General features: G+C 38.3%; 2 protein-coding genes across 2 annotated transcripts; both read left to right on the top strand.

Moving 5' to 3' along the window:
* Window positions 1–105: 105 nt before the first annotated feature.
* On the top strand, window positions 106–8,843 carry atf7ip2 (activating transcription factor 7 interacting protein 2). The gene is made up of 12 exons (XM_077540660.1): window positions 106–200; window positions 1,068–1,140; window positions 1,727–1,858; window positions 4,214–4,279; window positions 4,357–4,406; window positions 4,496–4,527; window positions 4,604–4,656; window positions 6,768–6,813; window positions 7,202–7,272; window positions 7,385–7,462; window positions 7,705–7,889; window positions 8,309–8,843. Exons 2-12 carry the CDS (start codon window positions 1,069–1,071, stop codon window positions 8,547–8,549), a joined length of 1,026 nt encoding a protein of 341 aa, XP_077396786.1. The 5' UTR covers window positions 106–200; window position 1,068; the 3' UTR covers window positions 8,550–8,843.
* A 6,451-nt stretch (window positions 8,844–15,294) lies between these two features.
* On the top strand, window positions 15,295–20,132 carry LOC144032928 (uncharacterized). Its single transcript, XM_077540527.1, has 3 exons — window positions 15,295–15,553; window positions 16,536–16,928; window positions 18,304–20,132. The coding sequence occupies exons 1-3, from the start codon at window positions 15,382–15,384 to the stop codon at window positions 19,296–19,298; spliced, it is 1,560 nt and encodes a 519-aa protein (XP_077396653.1). The 5' UTR covers window positions 15,295–15,381; the 3' UTR covers window positions 19,299–20,132.
* Window positions 20,133–24,172: the final 4,040 nt, after the last annotated feature.

Below are 24,172 nucleotides of genomic sequence, written 5' to 3'. Positions count from 1 at the left end.
TAGATAGATAGATAGATAGATAGACAGATAGATAGATAGAAAGAACATTGAGTCCAGGCTAGAGGGTGGCAGTAAAGAGGAAATTTGACTGGTAAAAGATTAGAACAAGAACTATACCACTAACCGGAAGTGTTGACACCCGGATGAATAATCAAGTAACACAGATAGAGCGAAACAGCTGAGTTCAAAGAGGTTTCCAGGTACAGTATGTAACACTTTTTTTTGCTCGTAATTTTTTAGCCGAAATACACAAGTGAATAGTACGGAGCCCCTCTGGTGTTAGGGTCTGAATTTTTATTTATTTTTTGCTAATCTGTACCCACAGTTTAGTAAACTGTACCCACAGTTTAACAATCAGTACCCACAGTTTAGTAAACTGTACCCACAGTTTAACAATCAGTACCCACAGTTTAGTAAACTGTACCCACAGTTTAACAATCAGTACCCACAGTTTAGTAAACTGTACCCACAGTTTACTAATCTGTACCCACAGATTAGCAGCGGTTCGCTGCTAATACTGCTGTCAAGCAACTACTTGTTGCGTACGCATGCGTATTACATAACGCCACAGAAGAGCTAAACCGTGGGTACGGTTTACTAAACTGTGGGTACAGGTTGGTAAACTGTGGGTACCGATTGCTAAACTGTGGGTACAGATCGTTAAACTGTGGATACAGTTTACTAAACTGGGTACAGATTGTTAAACTGTGGGCACAGATTGTTAAACTGGGTAGTTTACTAAACTGTGGGTACAGATTGTTTAACTGTGGGTAGATTGCTAAACTGTGGGTACAGATTAGCAAGAAAAAAAATAAAAAATCAGACCCTGACACTAGAGGGGCTCCGTAGTATAGTGTAAACCTGCATATGTCTAAGTATTAGTTCGAAGTATGTACTGTCAGATTGGTAAATTTTGTATGTCCATCTCAAGTTATAACCTGAACTTTATAACATAATTTATTTATGTAACGATGGAACGTCATGCTAGTTCAACCGTTGTTTGGCGACATTTAATACTAAATTCAAAGCTAACGCCTATTTTTTTTTTTTTTTTTTTTTTTTTTAAGAATGAAGCGGTTGTATGAACCGTCAAGTTCATCTGGAAGCTGTGAAAAAAAGATAAAATTCGCTGAAGCTGACGTAAGTGTTTGTACACGGTTCCTCATTTAATAGCATGTGAAAGTGTTTATAAACTTTTGACTGGTACTTTTAAAGGCGGATTGGTAATTTATATAACTACAAACGTTTCATAAATATTTTGTAAGTAAACGTATGAATCAGAATGAGGGAGTGGGTGTTTGAAAGGTCAGATTTCCCAGTTTTCTATAATTGTCACGTGACACTGGTAATAGGTCTGACAGCGACAGCAAAAAAAAAAAAAAAAAAATGCTCTTTGTGCTTGGCCTCCAAGATCTCCTGCCTGACCTCAGTTTTTTCTCTGTGGATTTGTAAAAGATAAAGTCTTTGTTCCGCCATTACCAACTGACCTGGAAAACTTAAAACATCGAATAACAACAGTGATCAATTCAACTGATTCCGATGTGCTTCAACGTGTTTGGGAAGAATATACATATTGTTTGAATGTTAGTGGAATACTTTTATTTATAAGTGTTATTTTTTGCTATTTTTCCTTCATGGAATATTTGATCATGAAATAGGGTCATTCTTTGTGAATCAACCTGTATTTTAAATGTACTACTATAAGTGTGTCTACTTTTGTGTACAGCTTCGGATGCTGGTTGAAGAGGAAGTCCAAAAAGCTGTGACAAAGAAAAATACCCAGTTGCAGGTTTTAGCTGAAACGATACAACAGCTAAAACATGACATGGATTATGAAGGGTCCATTCAAAAACTTGAGGTTGGTATACCGCAGCACTGACTGCTATTTCAGAATGTATACTGTACAGTAAAACCAATTTTGTGACACATTTTATTTTGTATTACCGTTATGTTCTAAATAGTAATTTTATGTAATAACTTAAAGATAATAAACCTTGAAATGTGAAGATTTTATTAAATTCACGTTTAAGGAAAACAATTATAAAATTGTTCCCATGTGATGTAAAGAAAAATGTTAAGTAATAAAATAACCTCTGAGGTGAGTTGAACATTATGTATTGGTCTACTGAGCTAAACCTACTAATTCTGTCAAAGGATGATGTTCCTGGTGACAAATTCACTGGTCTAGATGTTGAAGAACAACTGAATGACTCAAATCCGTGATCCGATCCAAACCGTTACTTTTGTGACCTGTTGCACCGCTAGTAACTTACCTCCGTGGGTTGAGGAAGCAGCCAACCAGGAACAAGCATGTGTTTAATAAGCAATGGTTTTGAGATGTTGCACATCCATATTCAATTTTGGTGTGTGTGTGTATCTGTATGTATGTATGTATGTATGTATGTATATATATATATATATATATATATATATATATATATATGTATGTATGTATATATGTATGTATATATGTATATATATATGTATATATGTATATATGTATGTATATATGTATGTATATATGTATGTATATATATATATATATATATATATATATATATATATATATATATATATATATATACAGTGATACCTCGGTTTACGAACTTAATTGGTTCCCAGAGAGTGTGTGTAAACCGAAAAGTTCTTCTTCCGAACATTTATTTCCCATAAGAAACCATTAAAATGAGAATAATCCGTTCCCAGGTCCATATAAAACATAATTTTCTACTAAATAAGCCTTAAAACTACACAAAAATATACCTTGTTTTTATTATTTATTTTTATTATTTTTTTATTGTATTGTAATTAAAGAAATAAATTGTACTGTATAATAAAGTCGTTTTATTTTACTTTGTGATGGTAGTTCTTAAGGATAGTAGCAATGGTAGACTTACTTCATTCGCGAGTGTTTATGGAACGGTTGTCGCTCATTCGCGCTTTCGTGCTCACCGGAGCGGAGGAGGCGTGTCCCTTGGTGAACAAGGAAGTGGAGCACTTTAGCTAGTCAACAAAAAGTGAGCACCGCCAACTACTTTCACCTCTTTCCTGGGACTAAACAGCCGTGGCACGATTTTCTCCTTTTTTGAGGTACGTGATGGCACTTTCGCTTTTTTTAGTGGCGCGAACTCCATTGACTACAATGCAAACGCGCCGCCGAATCGCCGTCCCTCGCTGGTAAGCATTAGGCTTAACACTAGCCTGTGGTGGGGTCTTTTTCGGTCCCATAATAGCAAAAGTACACTCAAAATGTCTATCAAACACAAACCGCGTCCGCACTAAAAGAAAGGGGGTGACGAACTGGGACGCCGTGAGCGTACGTCAGCTTCTTGTGGCCGCCACCGTGGTGCTGTTCGACCGCGTGGTTTGGTTCGTCCGCCGAAAAGTAGTTCGTCAGCCGAGACTAAATTTTCGCGAATTTAATGTTCGTGAGCTGAAGCGTTCGTGAGCCGAGGTATCACTGTATATATATATATATATATATATATATATATATATATATATATATATATATATATATATATATATATATTAGTATTGTTCCGATACCGATACTGGTATCGGCAGAGGTGCCGATACTGCATTAAAACAGTGGTATCGGTATCGGTGACTACTCACAAGTAACATGCCGATACCATTAATTCCAACACTAATATAGGATTTTGGATGCAGCATCTTGTGTCTTGCTGGTGCACGACATTCACTGATATGTGACATGCTCACTGCATGGCAATCTAAGATATCCGATTGGCCCTTGAATGCTCTGAACCAATAGCAAGACAGCTTTTTCATGCTGAGGAAAAAAACCTTATTTATCGGTATGGTATCGGTATCGGCCGATACTGCAAAGCTGGGTATTGGTATCGGGAGCCAGAAAAAGGTATCGGAACAACACTAATATGTATATTTATTTATTTATTTATTTATTTATTTATTTACGCCAACGTATGCCTTTTCTCACCACTGTTGATTTGTTGTGCTTGAAGTAAAGGCAATAACAAAAATTGGGCTATAAAATAAATGTTATGAAACATGAGTAGCTTCTGTTAATAGATCTGATATTAATTGCTTATTGGGTAAAAAGAAATTCAGTGAAAAGGACCTTGAAAAAAAATAATCGCATATGATATAAGCCCAAGTTTGCGTGAAAATGGCGGAGCGACATTGAGCCGGAATGCTAGCACTTTTGATCCATGTTGATTTTGTTTTTCAGGCACATGTTGAGAAAATTTCAAAGAAAGCAGAAAAAGCACTCAGCGCCGTGAAGTCAAGCAAAAAGGTTTGAATGATGTGCATGCAGGTTTGTCCTCTTAAATATCATGTCTGTGTATTTGACAAATACATGAATCTCCATAGTTGCAGAGTTTGCTGCCATCTGTTGTTGATGATTATGAAGAAGTCATTGCGTAAGTAGACAAACTTTTTATCCAGTATCAGTTTACATTTATGGTGAAATCTTGTGCATTGTGTTACAATGTTGTGTCTGCCTCAACAGAATAGATTGTGAGAATGACACTGTGCCAGAGGGTAAGAGCCCAGTACTATTACAAGTAGATGTAAATTTGTAGATAGCTATTTATTTCACCTGTGTATTTATCTGCAGAAATAAACATGAGCAGAACAAATAATATACAAGAAACTGAGAACGACATCTTGGTGAGTCCTAGTTTTCTTTCCTTGCACTTTTTTTTTTTTATTATTCTCAAGAAGTGACAGTGAGGATAGAAATACTTTTTTTATATGTTGTATAAAGTGATAGGTAGAGGGTGATTTTCTCGAAATAAAGCTCCTCATATCACTTCAACATAATAGTTTTATTGTTTGGTGAGTGATTTCAGATACCTGTGAGTCATAGCGGACTCACTATCCTTCAGGAAACACAGAAAAAAAAAAGTGGCTAATTCTGTAAAATACAATCTGGCAAACTTCAGACAGATAAGGAACTCATTAACTAGCAGCGCAGCTCTGATGTTTTTACACTGTATGATTCTCTCACATATAGACTACTGCTTAACTAGCTGGTCTCTGGCATGTACTTCAGCACTCAAACCCATAAAATCTCTCTACAAAAAAAGCACTGAAGACTCTGGACAAAAAAACTCTCTCATATCATATCTGGAATGTTCTCAAAAAGCACAACTTTTTAAGCTTCCATAGCTTTAGGACTTTAAGATTTGCCTGCTTTATATATAAGTTTCTCCATGGTCTTGCTCCAACACCACTCAACGAATTAAAAAAAAAAAAGGACTGTGAGAGGCATGAGCACCAGGACAAGTGACAGAGGGGACTGCAAGATTCCCCACAGGCGCACCACGTTTGGGAGGAATGTGCTGTCTGTTGTGGGGGGGAATATTTGGAACAGTCTGCCTTCCACAATTAGGGAATGTCCGTCATATTCTTCTTTTAAAGCAAATCTTAAATGTTTGCTGAAAGACAATCAGAAGTGTGAACATTAACTCTTTTTACATTGATTTGTTTTTATCGAGTCATTTTATTATGGTATTCTATTGTTTTATTGTAATGCTCTTATTTGTTTATCTTGATTTTCTATTGCTATGTGATGTGTATTTTAATGTATTTATAGGGGACTACAGATGCAAGTTAGCAACTGCTGCTAGAATCTGGCATATTTACAACTTGTGTTGTTCATTAATGTGCATTGTCCCTTTCAAATGAAATGAAATGAAATGAATTGAAATGAAATGACGTCGACCGACTAAAGCAATATGATCTGCACGTCCCGTGGACATCAATTGTTTAGTGGGGATCGAGAGTCTCATTCCGTGAAGTGGCCAGCTTTGTATAACATTATAAAACTTCTTACCTCTGAAAACATAGTTTAATTGGATATGAAGAGCCCAGTCTTCAGTATTGAGGTCGTGCACGTACAAGTGCGCGCAGCGTGTACGAGCGTGCAGTTTGTTTTCGGCCACAGGTGGCAGTAGCGATTTTAAATCTTCCATATAGCTGCTTTAAAAGCCAATTGCCAAGTGGATAGTTTATTTAAAAAAAAAAAAAGAGAGAGAGAGAGAGAGAGCCCAATAGGTGAATTTGCGCTGTAGGCTACTGCAATCTTGCCCTGTGATTGGCTGGCAACCAGTCCAGGGTCAGGGGTGTGAAAAAAAATCGATTCGGCAATATATCGCGATATTACATCGGCCAATTCTCGAATCGATTCAATAGGCGGCCGAATCGATTTTTAAATATCCATTTTTGATGGAAAAATATTCACTAAAACGTCTTAGGGTTCACACCTTAAGCATGGACGAATGTTATGTTAATGGAACATTAAGCCTTAATATTTTATTTCAATGCTGTTCAAACTTGAAACAGATTACAACCTGTATAAGACTGAAGTTTTAGATAAATAAATAATACATTTTCATACAAATCTTACACTGTACAAGTTTACTGATTAGTATTTTCTAAATGTAAATAAAAAAAATCGCAACAATCGACTCATAGATTCGTATCGGGATTAATCGGTATCGAATCGAATCGTGACCTATGAATCGTGATACAAATCGAATCGTCGGGTACTAGGCAATTCACACCCCTAGTCCAGGGTGTACCCCGCCTACTGCCCAAAGCCAGCTGAGATAGGCTCCAGCACCCACGTGCGACCCTTGTGAGGAATGAGCGGTCAAGAAAATGGATGGATGGATGGATGGCTACTTCAATCTGTATTTCTTAATTGAAGTGTAAATTGATATGTTACCTTTTGGGATCACCGTGTAGTGTAATAAAAAACATTTCTTCCTTTTCAGGGTTCCATCCGTAATACTCTAAAGGAGTTACATAACAAAAACCAAGGTATGTTTACTGTGGCTGAGTGAATGTATGCATGTGACTGTGTTCTTTACCCTTTATTTCGGACTCATTCCTGTGTTTAATAAAGCTGTTAGGGCTGGATATTATGGCCTAAAAAGAAAAAAATAAATACATAAAATGCAGTTCTTTGCAATAGGGCAAGGAAATATATTGTATTATATAAAAAATGACTATATTGCAACAAGTATCGAGTATAAATCCTCAAGTAGTGTTTGAATATGTTACATAATTCTCTTTTAGAGTTTCTCCACTTTCAGTCACAGCCTAAAATATCGAGATGTTGGTTTGAGGCCATGTTGCGCATCTCTAGTTCACAACAAATAACTTGAAATAATAATAATAATTATTAAAAAAAAACATGTTTGCCTAGGCCTATCAGCTCTAATGAGAGGCTTAGAAGAAAGGTGTAAGCCTCGATCTCCTCCTACTCCTGTGAGTGAGGTAAGATGCTTTTCATGCTCAGATCAAAACACAACTTGTGTATTACGACGAATGATGCTTAAGCAAAATACTGACATTGCCTTGCTTGCATATTTATTCCTTCTGCGAGAAGCCACAGAGTATCCATCTGCCTGAGAAATCCGTCTCTCCATGCCATAGCAACGACCGTCAGCACACAACACCACAGCAGGTAATGTAATAAAACACTCGAGCTAGATTTACACTGCTGGTCCAAGTGTCCAATTTTGCTTTAATGTCACATTACATGCGTTTACACTGACTAAACTCACAAAACAACCTGTAGATGCCCAAATTGTGCATTTTTACTCCACAAGTGTCAACACTGTGCAGCGACAACACAAAAATGATACATTAAATATCATTTTGTTGGCTTTGGCTGAATCCTCTTCCTCCTCTTTCCTTTCCCCATAGAATGAGCTTTATCCTCCTCTACCGATAAACCCTTTCCCGTCCAACTTGAACATGGAGGCTGTGTCCTACAGCATCCCCCAAAAAGTGAGCGTCCACCTGGCTCTCATCAAGGACACCGAGCGCCTCATGGTGACGTGGAAAGGAGAGGAAAATGGGATGTCGTTACCACCAATGGAGAGCTACAGGTAAAACAAAAGTGCTGTGTGGCAAGTTTGTCATGGCTCAATTTGATTCCTTCTTTTACCTCGAGCAGAGGAAGGAGATTCCAAACTTCAGAAAATGCAAGGGGAACCATTTTGAAATTAGTATTTGGATTTTGAGTGCCAGTCAAGTCGGGGAGTGTAAATAATTAAATAAAAATAGATTTTTGGATCATACAACTTTAATAAATAATTCTAAATTTAAGTTGATATCTTTTAATATTTTATTATATTCATCACTTATTGTACCTTTAACACTAACACAGTTCCCAAACTTAATTCCAAGGTAGAATTTGTGCCTTGTTTAATATCAAATTTGTGTTTTGGATATACTGTAGTGAATAACATTTGGTTTTCCTTCCTTGCTTTGACGTTGTCTGTTTCCTTTCCTCTTCACACACTAGTGTCTTCCAAACCATGGAAAAGGTCAAGGGGAGTGGAGTTTTCCCGGAGTGGAGACTGTTGGGCAGCGTGGTTGCTAAATCTCTGCCCATGTGTATAGCCATCTCTAAGTACAAACCAGGGCACAAGCTGTGTGTCGCTGTGGTAGGCAAAGATATTTACAGCCGTTATGGACCCTACAGTGATGTAGTAGCCGCAGTTTTACCTGAAGAGCCCCAGAACCAGAACCTGAGGAGCTTGTGAAATTGAAGGAGACTCATCTGACTGATATCATATCTATTATGTTATTTTTAGGACACTGTTTATTTTGTACAATGTTTACCAATGGCAAGTTGTGCATGTGGTTAACTGTTGGACGCAGAGAAAGCCAACCATTTTTTTTTTTAATGGTCAACATTGGTTGTGACTGTTCTTTTTGTTTTATATTATGTATGTTTTTTTTTGTTTTTCTTTTAAGCTTTTCTAATAAAAAAAAATGCGTTCTCTCGCAAAGATTGCGTGGAACACAACGTTGTTTTGCGAGGGAACGCAAAGATATTTGCGTTTGTTTTGTTTTTTCTTTTCTTCCTACCATGTCACCTAGGGGTGTGCTCAAAAAATCGATACGGCAATATATCGTTGCGGGCCTCATTACAATACACGTATCTATACGCAAGCATCAGAATCGATATTGCTTTTTAACTTTAAATAGGCAGTTAACGTTTGCCTTTGCAGCTTGCATTGTACCTAAAAAATAAAAACCAGCAGTGTCTTTGAAGTTAATTGCCTTCAATTAATGCAAAAATAGCTCACCAGAGATTGGACACTGTCTTGCTAAGAAAAATTAAAGCAGAGGAAGATTAGCAACATTTATTTACTTTTAAACTTAACATGGCACGTGTCTCAGTGTACCAATTTTCCTATATTTTGTTTAAAAAAAAACGAAATAAAATGTGTCTTATGTGGGATACATATGTGCCGCAATACGTATCATATCGTGGCCCCTGTATCGTGTTACGTATCGTAACGTGAGGTTGGTGGCAATACCCAGCCCTAATGTCACCTAGGGCTCCGTAGACTCATCATGTAACATTAAAGGCTTTTTTTTAAATGTTATTTTATTTTATTTATTTATTTATTTTAATCAAGAGCAAACTCGGTAACGGTTTTTAACCACCCGTTCGTCACTATGTAAGAACTAGGGATGGATAAACCGAGGCTTTCCGAAACAATGAACCACTTTCGAGACAATTGCGCCTGGCTGCGCTAAAACGAAGCACTGCTTCGAGGCATTTGACACACTGCAAGAGCGCCATCTGCTGGTCAAAACTGCGCACATGGAATTTTTAGAATCACTGTTTACTTCATTACTTGCGTTCTATTTCGTCCCTCCTGACCGCCAGGTGGCGGTGCTGTAACCAGCACGGAATTCCCCTTGTCGCGACAGCGTCATCGAGTAAGAATTACAAAAATGCTCGTACTTGGTTCAGGCTGACGTTGCACCGTATATAAAAGGGAACGTCACTAGAACACATCCTATTTAACCTTTTAAAGCCTCGGCTATTCAATTAACCAGAAGTACAGTAAGTACAGTAAGTGTTTTTATTCTTTCAACTGTGCGGCCCGTCGCAGCCTGGTCCAAAGTGGCCCGCAGCCCGGTAGTTGGGGACCACTGTCGTACAGCTGGTGCCGACACTACATGAAATGTCGGCCCATAAGTGGAAGTGACGTAGCACCTTGACTTCATCCTCCCCGCTTTTATTTCATTTACAAATATTAACATACTCATTTCAAACAATCCTAAAAATGTAACACTGCATTTTATTTGAAGACAAATGATGGAATTTGTCTGAGATTCCCATAACTCAGGAAAACGCCACATTCCAGAAATCGGAGCATTGTGGCTGTGTCATAAGTGTGGAAGGCAGAATTGACGTACCGTTCGTAAGCCAGTCAGGCGGCACAAAAAAATAAAATAAGATAAAATAAAAAAGAGAATCAGGCCACAAATGAATAAGATGTGGCCTTGCGCATCCAGAAAGATGGAGTAAGCGCACGCTTTGCTGAATTTTGTTTCTCATGCCATCAGCTAACCTGGAGCAAGATGAGGTGGAAGATTTCATCAGTACCCTCATGGATCAGGAGTTTGATACCGTGGTGGCTGATGGAAGTTTACCTCAGACATTCCTAACATAAACACATCCAGACATAAACGCATTCCTCGCGTCATCGGCATAAGACAGCATTGTTGTTAACTTTTGTTTCAATCAATTGTTTGAGATTAGGAAATCACCTTTTACTTAAATGTCCTACTTTTATGATATCACTGAATTGGATAGCTGCAACCCAAAAGCAATACAGTAAGAAATATCCCAAATGAGCCTGTAAGAAAAGTGACACTCATGCTCATTTATATATTTTCTTACCATCTGCTGGAAAAAAAAACAACAAAAAAAAACAACAAAACATTTTGACAACAGGAAAATTAGCTGAGTTATGCAAGTGTGCCCATTCATCTTTAACGATGAGCTCCATCTCTTTCAAGTTGGAGGGTTTTCTTGTCATTGCCCTGATCCCTCCATAATCTGTTGAGATGTAAATGCAGACCCCCAGTGTCCACCTGTAACCTGGACCATGACTGTCCACAGTCAAATCTGCTGCAGAGAGCTACTGTTTTTCACCTGTTGAGTTTGAGTTGACTTAAACAGCTTTTCCTAATCAATCATAGGGCTGGGTATTGCCGCCAACCTCACGATACGATACGTATCGCGATACAGTTGATCTTCAAGGCAATACGTATCCCGATATTTTACATTAATTTACTTACATTTTATGAGAACAGTCATATGTATACCCAAAAGATATGTTTATTATGCTGGATGACAAAATGTTTTTGTTAGTAGCTCTTCTGGTTTACCACCAAGCGGCATGCCTGGTCTAAATCTACGCACTGCAGAGCTGTTGATATTCTTCCTCTGCTTTATTTTTTCTTAGCAAAACACAGTGTCCAATCACTGGTGAGCTATTTTTTTGCATTAATTGAAGGCAATTAACTTCAAAGGCGCTGCTGGTTTTTATTTTTTAGGTACAATGCAAGCTGCAAAGGCAAACGTTAACTGCCTATTTAAATTTAACGAGCAATATTGATTCTGATGCCTGCGTATTGATACGTGTATTGTAATGAGGCCCGCAACGATATATTGCCGTATCGATTTTTTGAGCACACCCCTAATCAATCAGTATAATTAGGATGTTTTCGAACAGTTTGGACTATTTGAAATAGTTTTAAACTTTGGATTTTACCAAAGACTTCAACAGTTTGTAAAGGGATGTGCCACTTTTTGTTCAAATGTGTATATAAAAGTTGAGGAATATTTTTTCCCACAGTGATGCTTCTTGTACAAAATCCAATGTGTCATTTCCAATCCAGGAAAAAAAAAAAAAAAAAAAAAAAAAAAATGCTGGTTAAGTAACTTTAAATAAAAAATTGCTAGAGGTATTAATAATTTTGGGCACATGACTTAATTCTCATACTGAGAAAATTAAATAAATGACTGGGTTATCAAAACACTATGCGCTCCCGTAACTTTGCTAACATTGTGAACTTACACGATAACTGGAAAATTAAACCTTACTTGTATACATGTTTTAGTTTTTCCCCCCAGATTAGATGCAATTGTATACATGTGTGTCCCCCCAGATTAGATGCCGTTTTTGAATGCCACAAGTCAAAAGGTGTGACGTGTTCACCACTAGTCATGTTTAGAGCCTGCAACATCAAGGCCATGGACAGGGAATATCCTGTTTCTCCAAATCCTCATTAAAACTTCTTTGTTCATATTCTATGCATGCCTGTCACTGCTCTTCCTGCCCCCTACCTCAGGACCCCCACCGCCCCTACTAGTTCCCCAGATCTCAATCATGAGCGTACTGTATTTACTACAGTATTTACATTTCCCCCATTTTTTTTCTTTCTTTTTTTCTTTTTTTATATATTACATAGTGTCATTATCTGGGAAGCTAGAACAAAGTAATGTACCTAATTTGCCAAAGCAAGGAGTAGGAAGTAGTGATATGTTCTCAAGTGTGCGGTGTACCTACATTGTACAAGTAAAACTCGTCAGCGAAATAATACTCATGTACACATACAGTATACCGACCTTAAAAATAGGTAGCCTACTGTGCAAACCAACCTATTTGTACTTCATGTAAGTGACAGATCACACAGTGAATATTACTAATAGTGAACACGACATTCACGTTTATACGGTGAAAACTGTAAACAGTAAACACAAACTCAAACCAGATAATTGGGGTTGGTGTTGAGAAGTCAACTGAAATGTACAGTCCTAGACTGCGGTCAAGCCAGCCGCCACTCGAAAAGACGAAGTCAAGCCAGCCGCCCCAACGATTGTTAATACTGTGCATTACGGTAACATGCCGACGTGCCCCTGCGCTGGCCACCTTCAAAATAAAAGCTGCTCAACACCTGGTTTAGGGTTTAAAATAAAGAATCATAAAAAAAATAACGGTTTGTTATTCCAGAACCAGACCAGTTCTAAGGGACACTACACCACCCCAGGTATCCAGCCAAAGTACTTTGAACAAAATCTGATGTTGCATTTCAAAATAAAACTCATTTGAACATTGCAATCTCGACTATAATCCCTGATTTCAAAAAATCGTTAAAAATTCATGGTTTGTTATCCCAGGACCAGACCAGTTCTAAGGGACACGACACCATCCCAGGTATCCAGCCAAAGTACTTTGAACAAAATCTGATGTTGCATTTCAAAATAAAACTCATTTGAAAAATAAAATATAGACTATTATTGCTGATTTAAAAAAATCATTAAAAATTCATGGTTTGTTATCCCAGGACCAGACCAGTTCTGATGGACACTACAGCACCGCAGGTATCCAGCCAAACTACTTTGAACAAAATCTGATGTTGCATTTCAAAATAAAACCCATTTGAAAATTTAAATCTCGACTATTATTGTTGATTTCAAAAAATCATTAAAAATTCATGGTTTGTTATCCCAGGAACAAACCAGTTCTAAGGGACACTACACCACCCCAGGTATCCAGCCAAAGTACTTTCAACAAAATCTGATGTTGCATTTCAAAATAAAACTCATTTGAACATTGCAATCTCGACTATAATCCCTGATTTAAAAAAATCATTAAAAATTCATGGTTTGTTATCCCAGGACCAGACCAGTTCTAAGGGACACGACACCATCCCAGGTATCCAGCCAAAGTACTTTGAACAAAATCTGATGTTGCATTTCAAAATAAAACTCATTTGAAAAATAAAATATTGACTATTATTGCTGATTTAAAAAAATCATTAAAAATTAATGGTTTGTTATCCCAGGACCAGACCAGTTCTGATGGACACTACAGCACCCCAGGTATCCAGCCAAACTACTTTGAACAAAATCTGATGTTGCATTTCAAAATAAAACTCATTTGAAAATTTAAATCTCGACTATTATTGCTGATTTAAAAAAATCATTAAAAATTCATGGTTTGTTATCCCAGGACCAGACCAGTTCTGAGGGACACTACACCACCCCAGGTATCCAACCAAAGTACTTTGAACAAAATCTGATGTTGCATTTCAAAATTTTTGAATCAGCAATAATAGTCGAGATTTAAATTTTCAAATGAGTTTTATTTTGAAATGCAACATCAGATTTTGTTCAAAGTAGTTTGGTTGGATACCTGGGGTGGTGTAGTGTCCCTCAGAACTGGTCTGGTCCTGGGATAACAAACCATGAATTTTTAATGATTTTTTGAAATCAGGGATTATAGTCGAGATGTAACTTTTCAAATGAGTTTTATTTTGAAATGCAACATCAGATTTTGTTCAAAGTTGTTTGGTTGGATACCTGGGGTGGTGTAGTGTCCCTCAGAACTGGTCTGGTCCTGGGATAACAAACCATGAATTTTTAATTATTTTTTTAAATCAGGGATTATAGTCGAGATGTAACTTTTCAAATGAGTTTTATTTTGAAATGCAACATCAGATTTTGTTCAAAGTAGTTTGGTTGGATACCTGGGGTGCTGTAGTGTCCATTAGAACTGGTCTGGTCCTGGGATAACAAACCATGAATTTTTAATGATTTTTTGAAATCAGCAATAATAGTCGAGATTTAAATTTTCAAATGAGTTTTATATTGAAATGCAACATCAGATTTTGTTCAAAGTACTTTGGTTGGATACCTGGGGTGGTGTACTGTCCCTCAGAACTGGTCTGGTCCTGGGATAACAAACCATGAATTTTTAATGATTTTTTTGAAGTCAAGGGATTATAGTCGAGATGTAACTTTTCAAATGGGTTTTATTTTGAAATGCAACATCAGATTTTGTTCAAAGTAGTTTGGTTGGATACCTGGGGTGGTGTAGTGTCCCTTAGAAGTGGTCTGGTCCTGGGATAACAAACCATGAATTTTTAATGATTTTTTTAAATCAGGGATTAATGTCGAGATTTCAATTTTCAAATGAGTTTTATTTTGAAATGCAACATCAGATTTTGTTCAAAGTACTTTGGTTGGATACCTGGGGTGGTGTACTGTCCCTCAGAACTGGTCTGGTCCTGGGATAACAAACCATGAATTTTTAATGATTTTTTGAAATCAGGGATTAATGTCGAGATTTCAATTTTCAAATGAGTTTTATTTTGAAATGCAACATCAGATTTTGTTGAAAGTACTTTGGTTGGATACCTGGGGTGGTGTAGTGTCCCTCAGAACTGGTCTGGTTCTGGAATAACAAACCGTTGTTTTTTTATTATTCTTTATTTTAAACCATAAACCAGGTGTTGCTCAGCTTTTATTTTGAAGGTGGCCAACGCAGGGGCACGTCGGCACGTTACCGTAATGCACAGTATTAACAATCGTTGGGGCGGCTGGCTTGACTTCGTCTTTTCGAGTGGCGGCTGGCCTGACCGCAGTAATCCAAGGCAGAAGGGGGCGTTGGCCAGCATCTGATATTACCAGAAGAAGAAACAAGGAAGTTGCCTACCAAATCGCATTGCAAGCTAAACGAATGTAAATACATACTAGTAAAACGCTTCAGTAGTAAAGCAATGTCGTCGTATCAGTACATTCGACATTTTGTCAACGAACGACTAGCTGCGGCCGCGGAAGAGATTGCCGGGGTCTTCATCAATACTATCGTCGAGTATGAAGAGGAGATCGGACGTCAGCGTCGGCTTCTGGATGACGTTCAGAAACCAAAAATAGACATACACAGAATAGGTCAGCAAAATCATTTAACATTAGAATGTGCGCATTGTCGGGGCGTTGTCATGAGTGGCTTAAATTAACGATTTTATTTTATGGATTTTAAATAATGGAAATCTGACCGAGTCACATCTGGTGATGCTGCGACGTCATGGCGACCATCATTTGTCAGTGATAAATTGCATACAATGATATATACATTACATGCATCATACATACATACATAGGCCTACATATATTACAATTATTTCTTTATTGTCGTCATTTGGGATTTCAACCCAGCCAAAGCGTTTTGTCATTATGCACAATATTAGGTGACAGTCACAATAATGAGAATTCTATCTGCCGGAATATTCTCCAGCCCAGGCGACATAATGTATGGATGGAAGACTATTGGTAATAGTATGAACTAAGCCGTTTTCCCCAGCATCCAAATGCTACCGGCCGTGTGATTGTTTGTCTTAGCATTCCAACAAGTAGAAGTAGTGTACAAACTGAGGATTAACTTAAATTGACTTGTTGGTGGAAACAAATGTGAGTAGGCCTATTCGGAGTTTAGAGTAGCTGCCAGTTGACACATGCACCCCATGCTCCCCTGAAAACAAAATGTGGCTAAAGTATTCACACTCTAGAGTTGAGTAGAAGTGCAGATACTTGTATTTAAAAAAAGAAAGAAAAAAGACTGGTAATAGAGTTGACAACATCAAATAACTTATCTTAAATAAGGAAGTGGATGGGGCAAATGTTGCATCCTTTGCTAACTGTTCCCTAAATCTTCCATATGACACTGCTGTCCCAGTGTTTTTCTGCCTTGCAGAAGTCCTGAAGTTCTCAATATCCACCAAAACCACTATCCCTCTATATGTACGTTTTTGTTTTCTAATGCAGGGGGGGGGGGGAACAAACAAAAAACAAAACTTATACGATTAAGACATGATTTGATCTCTGACTTGTTAAGTAACAGTAAATAAAAAACTTACTTTTATTGTCTCTTCAGACCACCAAGAGCAAGATGTTGACAAGAAACAGGAAGTACTCGCTGGGTCCTCCTGGCCCAGTGAGGACCAAGAAGACCCAAAGCCTCCTCAAATTAAAGAAGAGCCTTGTACCAGTCAGGATGGAGACGATTTGGACATGAAACAGGGGCGGGATAATTTCAGACTGATTTCTGTTTGTCAAGAAAGTCACAACAAATATAATCACGCTCTGGATTCAAGTCCTTGTGAAAGTCAGGATCACTTACAAGAATTGGACTGTGACAACAATGCCCTTTTGCACAGCACTGATGGAGATCAGAGTCAAGATGGCAAAGCAGCTGTGTATGGAGGTTCAGGACCGAAGATATACGCAGAGACAGAAATAAAGCAAAGACTTGACAAAATCAGTCACGGTAAATATGTACATAACTACTGGTATTATGTTTATTAGTAAACTGTGATAACTGCAAAAGTGATACAAGTCATGGGCAAAGTCATGCTTTAAACTTGAGGTGCAACAATTAATTAATAGACAAATAATCAGAGGTGGGTAGAGTAGCCAAAAATTGTACGCAAGTAAGAGTAGCGTTATTTCAAAATAATATTACTCAAGTACAAGTAAAAAAGTATTCGCTGAAAAGAATACTCAAGTACTGAGTAACTGCTTGAACATGAAGTCTAATTTATTTTTAAAAACAATGTCATCAGCCAGATAAAAAACATACAATTTTGTGCAAATGCTGGCATCGTCAAATCATAAAATAAAATGACAGAAAAACGTTTTGAGCTACAGTAGAACAACAGTGCAAGCAGAGAGGTTAGCAGCCAAGCATGCACAATCCATTCACAAATCGTGGCGTAACTCGCTTGGCACTGCCTCCCAGTCTAATCACCACAGGTGGCAGTTGCACCAAGACATCATCTTTCAGTTGACTCTTTCGGGTTCTCATCATCTGCTTTTTTTCCTTTAACATGTTTGGACCAAACCAGAAACTGAATCATAATTTATTAGTGTTTTTTTCTTCACTGTTAATTTGAAACAATGTCCTGTTTTTTAATAATGGGATGGAAATTAAAACCTGTTATAAAAATCACATTCAATGTTTATTGCCAAAATAATTGACAGATTAATCAATTATTTTCAAAATCCTTAGTTGCAGCAAGCTGAGTCTTATATGTAATTGTGAATGGCCAGTATTTATAAGAATGGATCAAAAGATTTGGCGCAAATATTTGACACTTAAAAAAAGTGTTTGGAGACGTCTGCCAAGACTTAATTGGAAATTAAACCAAAAGAAATTGAAAGCAATCTCTGATATTTGCACTATGGTATAGGCTTTAAAAAAAATAAAAAATAAAAAAAAATAAATAAATGTATATATATATATATATATATATATATATATTACTGTTGTACTACTACAATAGGGATCATCTACAGTATTTACTGTAGAAAGCTAAAATGTAGTTACTGAATTCTTCTGATCCCGAATTAACAAGGAACATTTTCAGATGCAAAGATAAACTGACTGTCCCCATATGCAGATTATATCAATTCAATCAGCAGAATTCTTAGTGAACAATAACTCTGCCCAAAGTAGTCATTAGGACTAGTTAATGGGGAATCTTTTGAGGTGGCCCCAAAAACACCAAACCCAGTCCTATATCGGAGCTCAACAAATGTACGTTATTCAGCATGAGTGCTAGAGCAACAATACAGTACTATGCGACCATGCGTCTATATATTTGATTCCATATATAACCTTCCCTTCTTCTTCGTCCCTTTAGACCTCCAACTGCAAGATGTCCACAAGCAACAGGAGGTCCTCACTCGGTCGACCTGGTCCAACGGGGACCAAGAGGAGTCAGAACCTACATCGATAAAACAAGAACCTTGCAGCAGTCAGGAGGAAGAGGGGCTGGAAAGAAATCAAGGTGGGAATACCTCTATGTCTTTTCCTGTTCGTCATGAAAGCTCACCAAGAGAGGATCGGTTTTTGGACCCCAAGACAAATACAGATCCAACGCTAAAGCATGGCCTTGACATGGTCAGCACTTGCAGTCAATACGCACACTCAAGAATCTGCAAAGGGGAGAAACGGTGTACGTGCAGCCTGTGTGGGAAACGATTTTACAATAAAACAACGCTGAGATTGCATATGATGAGCCACACGGGTGAGAAACCGTATGCTTGCGACATCTGCGGCAACCGATTTACTGTAATTGCCATGTTGAACCGGCACATGAAGATCCACACAGGTGAGAAACCGTATCCGTGCGGCCACTGCGAAAAGAGATTCAGTGACAAAACGGCACTGCGGGTTCACATGAGGACGCACACGGGCGAGAAGCCGTACCCTTGCGACATGTGTGCGAAAAGACTGAGCAGCGCCACGGCCCTCAAAGTTCACGTGAGGACTCACACGGGAGAGAAACCGTTCTGCTGCAACACCTGCGGGGGCACTTTCCGAGCCAAGACGGCGCTCAAAAGCCACATGAGGATTCACACCGGCGATAAACCGTACACCTGTGACTTCTGCGACAAAAGACTGAGCAGTACGACGGCGCTGAAGGTTCACTTGAGGACTCACACGGGCGAGAAGCCGTACCCTTGCGGCATGTGCGACAAACGGCTGAGCAGCACCACGGCACTTAATATTCACATGAGGACGCACACGGGAGAGAAACCGTTCTCATGCAACATTTGCGGGAGTCGATTCAGAGCAAAGGCGACATTAAAAATTCATACGAGGATCCACACAGGTGAAGCCATTCCTCTGTGACTTAGGCGATACAAACACAGACGCTTCACATAAGTACAGTGGGAACTCAAACACATTTCATTTCCAGGATGCTCGTCTTCCTCTGATTTGTCATCCAGGTTGCAAAAATGGAATCTTGGCAACTGGACTCATCATGTTTTGTGGAAGATGTTTTACTGTTGAATCCAAATATCTAACTCATGATCCCTATTTGTGTCTCTGGTGGTATGAAAGAGGCCGTCCATGCAAAACGGTCATTCACTAGCCTCTCTTGGCAATAACAACAACCCATGTGACCAACCCCAGGGGACACGCCCACCAGAGACATAAATAGTGAGACTCGGTACCTAACATTTAGAACTGAGGTTGTTTGGATTCCAAATTTGTGTAACGGAAACAAAATATTTTGTTAAGGTTATTCGTAGCCATTTTCACTGAAGCAACCCCCTTTGCTCCCGGCTGTTTCACTGATTTTGACTGATTTTGCAAGGCCCACAGAATATTGTGTTCTATTGCTATAAAAACATGGAACCTACAAAAAGAAAGATTAGTCTCTTTTTTTTCATCAAAAAAAGTATATGTTTCCATTTTGCATCAATTAGCATTAGAATATAGCTAAGTTTCATCATTATTGACAAATCTGTTTTAATTAAAACACTGGGGAAATGAACTTTCTTGCAACATGGCCCTGGTTGATCTCTTATACTCTGCTGCCACCTTCTGGCCATTTTTTGTAACAACTACCATTGCATGAAGTGTTCTCTTAGGTCAGAGGCTGCATCAAAGCCTTCTGCTCTATCTCGAACACACTGTTTCTCAGCCCCGGTACTCGAGTTCCCCTATCCAGCCTGTTTTCCATGTCTCCAACTCCCTACACACCTGAGGATCATTTTCAGACTTCATGCAGAGCTTGCTGATTAGCCAGTCGTTTAAAACACCTGTGTTGGCTGTGGGAGACATGGAAAACAGGCTGGATAGGGGTACTTGAGGGCTGCGGTTGAGAACCATTGCTCTAGCATAAAAAGACATTAAAAAAAACCCCAAATGAACTGAGTTAAACTTGTATCATCTCTATAGGCAATTAATGTTTGTGGTAACATTTTAACATTCTAAAATGTCTTTTTTTTTTTTTTTTTTTTTTTTTTAAGCTTCCAAATAAACCACTGTGAACATTAAAATGAAAATCAGCACAGTCTTTTTAATACGGATTTATTAAATACAGCAGGCAGAAAAAGTCATCTTTACAGTACATACAACTTTTAATATTAATAAATGTTGATGTAAAATATCTAGTACGCTAACATCTCAGTAGACCCAGATACTTAAGTCTAAAAATATGCAAACCTAAATAAGCACTTTCTCTAAAATACACACATTTTGGAGTAACACCTAATCTTTACTGATTGTACTTACTTTATCGACTGTATACAAGAACACACTTCAGTCACGGTTCCTCTCATGCACATATTTTATTAAAAACTAATGGCTAATGAGAAATAAAATACAGGACGACACTTGATTCCTAAATGTATTACTCACTAAAGTCACTAAACAAATGCACTGTACACTATAATACCCGTAAGAAAGGGAAACTGGTGGAACATAGTAAAATTCATTGTGGGAGTATTCAAATTAACATTCACATATGAGCGAGTGACATTATTGTTTTCAGAACATTGAGACTCGTGTGTTCACACGGCAAGAGGGAGGAGAGAGATTCACATTTTCAAGATGCAAGTAGTCACTATTTTGTGTTTGTGTCAGCTAAAACAGTGTTATCTACTGTACACAGTTTCAATAAAACTGTCAAGAAAATACAAACAAACAAACAAACACAAATTGTAGGGCAGTATTCATTCAAAGTCACACCAGATTATGTGACAGCAGGAGGTCCCCAAATTTAATCGGTATATTTATAAACAATGTGCATTAGAAGTGTTGGGTTTTGCCATTAAATGAATAAAAGTTGTGTATGTCAAGTTAACAAGACGCCGGTATCTTTATTTTCGAAATTATATATTTTTTTTAAATGTAATTTTGTTAAGTGAAGTGTACAAAGACGGTCTTTTTTATAGGACACCAACAACAACCCCAATCATTCATAGGCATAAACAAACATTCATTCAAATGCATTGTGACTACAACTTGGAAGCACACAGGAGTATTTAGTTTCCTCTGAATCACATTTTTTCGTCAAGCCAATTCATTTGGGCAATTGCTTGTTTCCAACTTTTGGGAAGGTCCTTTTGTGTTCCAGGATGACTGTGTCCCAGAAAGTACCTAATGAAAGCTCCATAAAGGCATCGTGATGGAGGCTTATGACTGACATAATTACACTTGCAACTAAGGTGGTCGCCACAATAAAATAAAATGCATGGTTAGGTGACCAATTTGGCTTGCTGTTTAAACGTTCGCTGGGTGTGTCCAGCAGAAGCTTCATTAATATGCTCGGTATGAAAGACAGTAAATTGAACCATCAGATCGACAGTGGACATCTGTCTGACCTTAGCATCAGCAATAGTGTCTCTCCTGGACGAGCGGGGCCCAGTGTAATGGCGGCAGAATGATCAGCCCCCTAAGACCACTTAAAACAGTCAACCACACTGACACACAAACACACTGTGTCCTAATCAGAGCTGACAGGGCTTATGGCTGAAGAAGATGGGAGCCGAAAAATAGTGCCGAGTAGCCAGATAGAAAAAGCAGAGGTGGAGCAGCAAGAGTGATTAAGGAACAAATGTGCTCTTTAAAGTTTTAAAGTGAAGCCCTGGCAGAATGGCAGCCTCCCTCTTTAGTCCCTTCCCTCCTGTAAAATGGATGATGTCCATGGAATATTAGACTTTGCGTGAATGTGCGCTTTAAGAGGTTTAGACTTGTCATCTTAATCTTGTGCGCCGCGGCACTGAACTCTGCACCCTTAAACTCGTAGAATTAGAGTGCTGAAAAACTTTTAAAAATCCATTGATCGACCAAAATGGGTGACCACTATATTTAGCAGCAACAAATATGCCGGTGGTCATTTTAGGTCATAACACAATCACTGTTTAACACTGTGATTGGCTGGCTAATGTAATGTTAAGAAGAACAGAAAATGTATGGATGAATGGACATGGATAACAATAAACACAAGATACACGGGAAACAAAATCCTTTCTGCATTAAAAATGTTAGGGTTGGGATGTGGTTGAGGACCCAAATGCAGGGAAGCAGAGGTGAAGTCTAAACAAGGTTTAATAAAACAACAATGAGGAGGCGAACATAACACTGGCCGGGAAACAAAAACAACTAAGTCCAAAAGGTTAAGCATGGCAAAACGTGGGGGAGCGACAAAGCGAAGACAGCGACAGCAGGGCGTGTGGAAACAACAATGGATGCGCAACCCCCTTAGCTTGTTTATGTTTTTACAGCAAAATGTTTTGCGTGATGTCGTATTTCATCCGGCATTGTCACCTCTGATGTGTTCATCTGACTGATCTATCTGTATACATGACAGCCCATACACACCTGTGCAAACCGTTGAAGTGACTGGGCAGTGATCTTACTCCTCCCATCTCGCAAGCAAACTACTGTTTAAACTATTTTGTAGAACCCCTTTCTTGTATCGCTCAGTTGCTAGACCCCTGTTGTTTCTACTGAGTACTGTTTCAAATGTTCTCTAATTTCGATACTGTGAATGTATAGGATCGTATTCCGAGAAACGTTTCTTGAGAGGAGTAATATATGGTGTCCTTGTGGCTTAAAAAGTCTTGGCCTATCAGCTATTCAGATCAGTGGTTCGTCTTCCTCACTGATTCTTCGTCTACACGTTCAGTTAACTCCCCGAGGAAGCTCTACAGCGCCACTACAGACTTGGCATATATATTACAGCAATTTAACATCCTGAGCGTCTTCTTTTGGACACTCACATGTCTTGGAACGTTTCTGTTTGTACAAGATTTGTTTGAGGAACGAAGCTGGCTTTGCTTCTGTGTGAACAGGGCCTAAATACACAAACACTAATTGACAAAACGAGACTTGAGCAAGACACAAGTGGCCGAGGGCACTGATTGCTTGACACATGAGAAAGTGCAGGCAAACACAGGTGGACATGAACAGGCTTGACTAGACCGGGGAGATACACAAGGACAGCAAAGCAAAACACAGATTATGACTAACTAAAGAGACTTGAGGACAAAATAAACAAAAACCAAATTAAACCCAACGCATGACTATTTGTTTGCTTTGTTATTTAAATTGTAAATATGTCTCTTTGAAGCTGAAATCTTTCCCTGGGGACATAAAAGGGAAAAGAGTAAATAACAGTACACATAACAATTGGGCGAATGAGTTGCAGTTGTTGGACCACATTTTAATTCTAACCTAAGTGAAGTGTAAGCCAAATTAGTCTCATTGCTACAAGTCTGCCTCAACCACATTGTTCATTGTCACGAATGAATAAATAAATAAATAAATACAAAAAGCTCGCAGTGGTGTGATGCTATTGCACAGAACTGTTCTGTAACATTTTTAATGCAATATTGGAGTCATCTTTCTAAACAGCAAACAGCATGACAGTGCAATGTGACGTCACTGAATCACTCACAATTACCACAAGATGGCGGTGCTTAACAGGGTACCACATTATATGAAGAGTGAAAGACGTCGCAGAGAATATTGTGCATTTTTTGGCGGGTGTAAATAACATTTCACAGCATCTCATCATAATTGCCTATTGATCAGCAGAGAGCAAAAACAACGAAACAGCCATTTAATTTGAATTCATCCTTGAAATAAAACCCAAATAAAAATAACTTGAACGTTAAACATTTTATAAATAACACTCATTGTCATGATTGTCTGGATGTGAAAAGGACCTTGAAACAAATGGACACACACACACACACACACACACACAC

This window comes from Festucalex cinctus, chromosome 1, assembly GCF_051991245.1.
Source record: "Festucalex cinctus isolate MCC-2025b chromosome 1, RoL_Fcin_1.0, whole genome shotgun sequence".
NCBI classification, from domain to species: domain Eukaryota; kingdom Metazoa; phylum Chordata; class Actinopteri; order Syngnathiformes; family Syngnathidae; genus Festucalex; species Festucalex cinctus.
This window is presented reverse-complemented; position numbering and strand designations above follow the sequence as displayed.

Bases quoted from the DNA above. Each gene is read 5' to 3' on its own strand.
- atf7ip2 (XM_077540660.1), top strand. From the start codon at position 1,069: ATGAAGCGGTTGTATGAACCGTCAAGTTCATCTGGAAGCTGTGAAAAA. The intron at 1,859-4,213 runs GTTGGTATACCG...TTTGTTTTTCAG, and splicing joins GGTCCATTCAAAAACTTGAG to GCACATGTTGAGAAAATTTC. The intron at 4,528-4,603 runs GTAAGAGCCCAG...ATTTATCTGCAG, and splicing joins GAATGACACTGTGCCAGAGG to AAATAAACATGAGCAGAACA.
- LOC144032928 (XM_077540527.1), top strand. From the start codon at position 15,382: ATGTCGTCGTATCAGTACATTCGACATTTTGTCAACGAACGACTAGCT. The intron at 15,554-16,535 runs GTCAGCAAAATC...TTGTCTCTTCAG, and splicing joins AATAGACATACACAGAATAG to ACCACCAAGAGCAAGATGTT. The intron at 16,929-18,303 runs GTAAATATGTAC...TCGTCCCTTTAG, and splicing joins ACTTGACAAAATCAGTCACG to ACCTCCAACTGCAAGATGTC.